Here is a 5897-nt window from a genome sequence, read left to right on the forward strand (position 1 = left end):
TGTGATTGAGGCCCTGCGACAGACTGGCGACCTGTCCAGGGTGTACCCCGCCTTCGCCCATCAGTGGCTGGGATGGGCTCCGGCACCCCCGCGACCCCGAAAGGGAGGAAGCGGTCAAGAAGATGGATGGATGGATGGGTCGCCGCCTCTGTTAAAGTCTCATTTAATTGACAGCTAACACTTGTATGTTGTTAAGAATTATTTTTGAATATGTTTATATTCAGCTGCTGTCTGTTTTGGACATATACGTTAAACCTCATTGGAAAACAAGTAACTTGTTAAGTGTTCATGTTGGTTTAAAAAGTCAAATTAAGAAGTTTTTTGTTAAGTATTTCTCTTAGCTATCTAAATGTTGGCACTATAGCAAAACTTTGCTAACCAAAATTATGTGTTATAGCATAAATATAATTTTATTACCTTATTTTCCACACTATGAGGCACACTTAAAAGTATTGATTATTTTCTAAAATGTCAGGGTGTCTTAGAATCAGTAATGCCATATTTATGGATGAATTCTTGTTGTGCTTTTTCAAACAGGGTGGAGTCGAAAGCTAAAATTTTTGTAAATATGCTAACGTGGCTAAAGTGTAGCGCTATTGGAGGTTTTTTTGTAAGTATTACTAACAAGGTTGGGAGTTGGCGTATTCACAGCAACGTTTGTTTTAGAGGTATAAGTCTGTTTTTTTTTGTTTTTTTTTGATGTGTCACAAACAAAGTTGGGAACTATAGTTATTGTGAATCAGCTAACATGGCTGATGTGTAGCGTGTTACGAACAAGATCTTGAATTACCGTGAACGCATTTTATAAAGTCTGACTGACTGATGGACTTTTCTCTGACTCTTTTTAATGTTTTATAGTTAAACATGCCTTATTTATAACAAACAACAAAAAAACCTTCATTGTCACAGTCTTATAATCCGGTTCACCCTATATTGCGGAAAATACTGTAAATGCTTTTAAAAAAATGTCTCTTAGAACAACTTCTTCAAATGTGTTTTCCTTTAAAAAAGTAAACTTTTACAATTGTGACTCATGGACTTAAGACAAACAAATCTGAACTGACAATGACTTGAGCAAAACACTTTTTTTTTCCTTCTTGTTATGTCACACCAGTTTATTTTCACATAGTCAGAGGTACAGACTATGTGGGAGATGATGCACTCATCCAGTTATACAGGCACTGTAATAGACTGCACTGCTGGCATCAGAAAGTGCAGATATGAGAGGGCTACTCCCATTATCACAACCACCAGCTCCGCTCGTAATACTACTGACATCCCTGTTAATTATGTTACTGACAATGTTATTACTGCTGCTGGCTATGCCGCTGCCAGCGCAGCTGCCCTGGACTTTTGACCCACTTCCACGGGGTCCATAGGCTTCCTCTTGGTTCCTTCCTACGTTTACATACTGGTTGAATTCATGCCTGTCCACCTCAGACCAGAACTCAGCAGAAGACCCCATGTGGCCAGAGGCCTCAACACTGGAGTGGTCTAACTGCACAGAATGTAGAAACGTAGACGATGGGACACAGGAGGACAAGCAGGAAGCGGGAGACGTTTCAGGTGGAGGTGAAAGCTGCCCCAGCTGAGAGGAACTGAACTGAGAGGAATTTGGTGTGCTGGTCCCATACATTGGGCTGTAAAAGCTAACGGGGGCTGTGTTCAGGGTTGTTTGTAGGCATTTCACTGGCTCAGGAAGGCTGATGGAAGAATGGGGATAGGATATAGGTAAAGAAGAGTCAGGAGAAGGCTGACCCTTCACAGGACTCTTAACGGGAACTTGATGGACTGAGGAATGGGTTAGATTTAACTTGGGAATGACCAGAGCAACAGAGCTCATGCTGGAAGCCATGTTTGATTCAATGGAGTTTAATCTAGAATCAAGTTTGGAACTTCTTCCTGAACTCAGACTAGGATTTAAACTGTTACTTAAACCAGCACTGACACTCATTCCACAACCCTGCCCGTGCATGGAGTTGTGGTGACTGTGGTTGCTGTAGAGATGGCCGTACTGCTGGTTGTGATGATGATGGTGGTGGCTGGGGTTGTGGTGGTAGCCACCCCAACCTCCCATCGCTGCTTCTTCTTGAACATGTTGGGGGAAAAACACAGGCTCCCCTGCTCCATCCTCCAGAACATCCAGCGGGGACATCTCTGGAGTGGGCAGGCCATAGCTCTCCAGCTCTGGAGCCTGGAGGTCCCTGAAGTGTCCCACAGATGGATGCAGGTTGATGTGGTGATGATGGGGATGAGAGCTTGGATGTCCATAAGCAGAAGCTGTAGAAACACCCTCAGCCCCCATGGGGCTGACGCCAGGTCCTAAGCCGAGGCCTTGGCCCCCTCCTTGGGTTAAAGTGTGCAGCAAGAGCCCTGGCTCGACCCTTTTCAGCTTTTTGGTGGTCTTTTTGCGGCGAGGCCTGTATTTGTAGTTGGGATGGTCTTGAAGGTGCTGGACACGGAGACGCTCTGCTTCCTCCACAAACGGCCGCTTGTCCGTGGCACTCAAAGCCTTCCACGACTGACCTGGAGGACATTCAGAACTTAACTTTAGACTGAGAAGTATTCATTTCGTTCGATTAGACATGAATGTTTGACTTTTATATCACATACAAAACCTCCCCTCATGGGGACTTTCAGATTTCAGAGACTTGAACATTTTGGCTCCTATTTTGCATTATTTATTCTCTGTATAAAGTTCATACATTCACAGTTTGTCTTGTGGTTTGAAATGCCAGCAACTTTGAGATCTGCAAAACAAACCATCTCCCAGAGACCTTCTGGTTTGAATTTGGATGGCTCTGAAAAGCCCAAGCTTACAGATGAGCTCCAGCTGTCCGGTGTGGCAGCACTAAGCAGCTCTTTGTGTTGATGTGAGACATGCAGGCATGTTTAGAAATAAAAGATTTAAAAGAAATTATCTGAGACCATCAATCCTTTTGTTTTATACACACAGAAGAGCAGGTATCAGGTTATTGTAATTCACTTGGAGCCAATACTCAGTTCTGTCCTTCGGTAAGATGAATGTTGTTGTAAGATCAATGATGTTGTTTCCAGATTTACTCCAAATATGCGTTTTTTATTACAATCAGACTATGTTGCAAATGTTTTGCATGTAAGTGGTCAAAGCAAAAAAAAAACAAACATGTTATTTATCTTAAAATGTTTACACATAAATAATCTTCAGTGATTTTTACTGATTTAATGTGGCGACTGAACCAAGCAGGTTTAGTTTTCTGTTGTCAGGTGCTTGTCTGTCTTACCGAGCATCTTGCTGAGCACAGCGTTGTGCAGGTCAGGGTTCTGCAACGCCAGCCGCTTCCTCTCATCTTTTGCCCAGACCATAAACGCATTCATGGGCCTGCGAATCCTCTGCTCACCCCCTGGATTTTTCCCATCACTCGGTTCGGGCGACATCCCTCCCGCCTGGATCAGATCCGTACTCTGCCCCCCGGAGCTCGTCGCTGAAGCCATCCTGGGATCTGCTCTCCTCATGGTCTCCGCTCCGAGAGCATCAGTGGAGCCGCAGTCTTCGGAGAGGTTCTGCTCAAAACCCGCTTCTGAGTCGGAGGCAGGACTCAGACTCTCCGACGTCCAGGGGCCTCCGAGAGGCACCTGGCTGGGATGCAGGGGAGTCTCTCTGCGCAAGCTGGGCTCTGCTAAATTCATTCCAGAACCAGGCTTGGAATTAACTCTTAGTCCAATTCTGCAAACGTCTGTCTCAGCTTGTTTGGTTGCAAACCTCTGGAACAAAAATGTAACTCAAAACGGTTCAGATGGCAAAAGTGTGATGGATCAGGAGAAGAATTGGATGGATTTGGAGCACAAATCCCAAAGCAAAGCATGGAGATCACAGAGGAGGGAGAGTAGGACAAAGAAAGAGAAAACAAACAAGCAGTGGTGCAGAATATTCCTTCTGCAACAAAAAAAAAAAAAAAGAAAAGGAAAAAAATCTCCACAGTGACTCTGCCTCTTTCTGTCGTCCAAGGTCTTTTTTTTTCCTCAAAAACAACAGTTCTTGTTTGGAGTGTGCGGTGCAGCGGTTTGTCCAGAGCGTGGTTTCCCTCTGTCAGTCAGGCCCTCCGACACACTGTCTCTGCCTGTCAACCTTGTTTGAAAGTTTTTAAAGTTGTGGCCAGATTTAACCGACCCACGCCGCGTATATATACCACGCCCTGACCAATCAGCTACAAATATAGCCGGGGATTCATCCAATGAGGTGTCGGATGGCGGCAGGAGGGACGGAACGAGAGCGCGCGCGACACCGTGAAAGAAGGGGAGTTCAAAACTTTGCCTCCCCCTCTTTTCTCCCTTGCAACTGCCACCCCTTCCTCCCCCGTGAGGCTTTAACACACAACACACACACACACACACCCCGTCCGCCTGTACAGGGAGATGTAATCAGAGAGGTTCCATTGTTTTTGTCCAACTGAGACTGGAGCGTCTCACACACACCCACATACATGAAAGCGCACACAGACGACACAAACCGGCAGATGACACATTTATAATTAACTCCGTGAACAAATGAGAGACAAAACATGATGATATGTTAAGTAACAGCAAAGATTTCTACAGCACTGCACAGGAACGGGCAGACGACGGGGCTTCAGGCCCGGGCGCGGAGGCTGAAATCCGCGAAAACCCACCAAGTGAGGGGGGAGAACCGTCAGATTCTGACAGGGTCACGGGTGGGGGTGATGGGAGCGGGGGACAAAGAGTGGCCTAACGACAGATTTTTGTGGGGTGCATTGATGCTTGATGATGATATAAGCAGATTATAGCGTGTGGTGGAACAGTTCAAAATAATATCAGTCCACTACAAATAAGTCTCTTTGCATCTTCATTAAAAATTTATTTATTCATTTTCATGTTTTGTTTATTCAGTTTTGGGTTTTTGTTAAAAATTAGGAACTAAAAAATGGAAAAGTGCAGACTTATTTTTGTATTCCAGGCTAAATGTGTGAAAGTGTATGGACATACACTTAAATAGAAAATACGCATGTAGCTTGATGGCCATCTTTTTTTCAAAAACTGTTTAGATTTTGCATTTTTTTTGCTGTATCCAACCAAAACCCGATCTTAAAATAAATGCTACATGTGAGTAATTCTGCCTGCCAAGGACATGTCCCCCTCTATCTACCACATTATATTGACCCCTACACACACTCAGACACACACTCTTTCCTCCCCACGCCCAGCTCCATGGGAGGCTCCTGTGGCGTCTCGGAGCCTCCTGCTCGACCAACCAGGAACTGCCCCCCCCTTGCACCGCTGTTGTCTCAGGCGCGCTGCGATTGTCTGTCTGTGTCGCTGTGTTTTTATGACAGTATTTATAGTCAGCGATAAGCAGAAAGTTTCTGCAGTTAAGGTCAAAATGATTAGCCCTCAAAGAAGCATGCAAATGCTAAAAATACTGACTAAAGTCTTGGTGGAAGAGGAGAAAACAGTTGGGAAATCAGATAGTTGACAGTCGCCGCTAAAGAGGAGAGAGATTCAGTTGAACACAAGTCTGGATATGCACAATTAGCAAAACTTCTAAACATTTCCAGAGAAATAAACTTAGAATTCCAGATGTGCACAGTGTTGCAGTCCTTGTAAACCCACTGCTATTCAGAAGACAAATGTGTTGGGTCTTCCTCCGGTTCATTGCTAAGAAATACGTCATTTATCATCACTTATTAAATTCTTTTTTATTTGTGAAGCTTTTATGCTATAGAGATTTAGTAAAATGTGTCCCACATGGAACAAAAAAAGTCCACATACATAAACACAACCATCACAATTTCTAAACATCTTTAACAACCCATTTATTTAAAAAATACATTTATAAATACACAGAAACAGAAAGTCTACACACAAATCCATTAAAGACCCGCTACAATGAACACTTGCAC

At 44.1% G+C, this 5897-nt stretch overlaps 1 protein-coding gene across 1 annotated transcript; it reads right to left on the reverse strand.

The window, feature by feature from the left end:
* Positions 1–679: 679 nt before the first annotated feature.
* sox18 (SRY-box transcription factor 18) lies at positions 680–5495 on the reverse strand. Its single transcript, XM_024292042.2, has 2 exons — positions 3264–5495; positions 680–2526 (listed from the first exon to the last, which is right to left on the reverse strand). The coding sequence occupies exons 1-2, from the start codon at positions 3667–3669 to the stop codon at positions 1163–1165; spliced, it is 1770 nt and encodes a 589-aa protein (XP_024147810.1). The 5' UTR covers positions 3670–5495; the 3' UTR covers positions 680–1162.
* Positions 5496–5897: the final 402 nt, after the last annotated feature.

This window comes from Oryzias melastigma, linkage group LG7 (genome assembly GCF_002922805.2).
Source record: "Oryzias melastigma strain HK-1 linkage group LG7, ASM292280v2, whole genome shotgun sequence".
Lineage (NCBI taxonomy): Eukaryota > Metazoa > Chordata > Actinopteri > Beloniformes > Adrianichthyidae > Oryzias > Oryzias melastigma.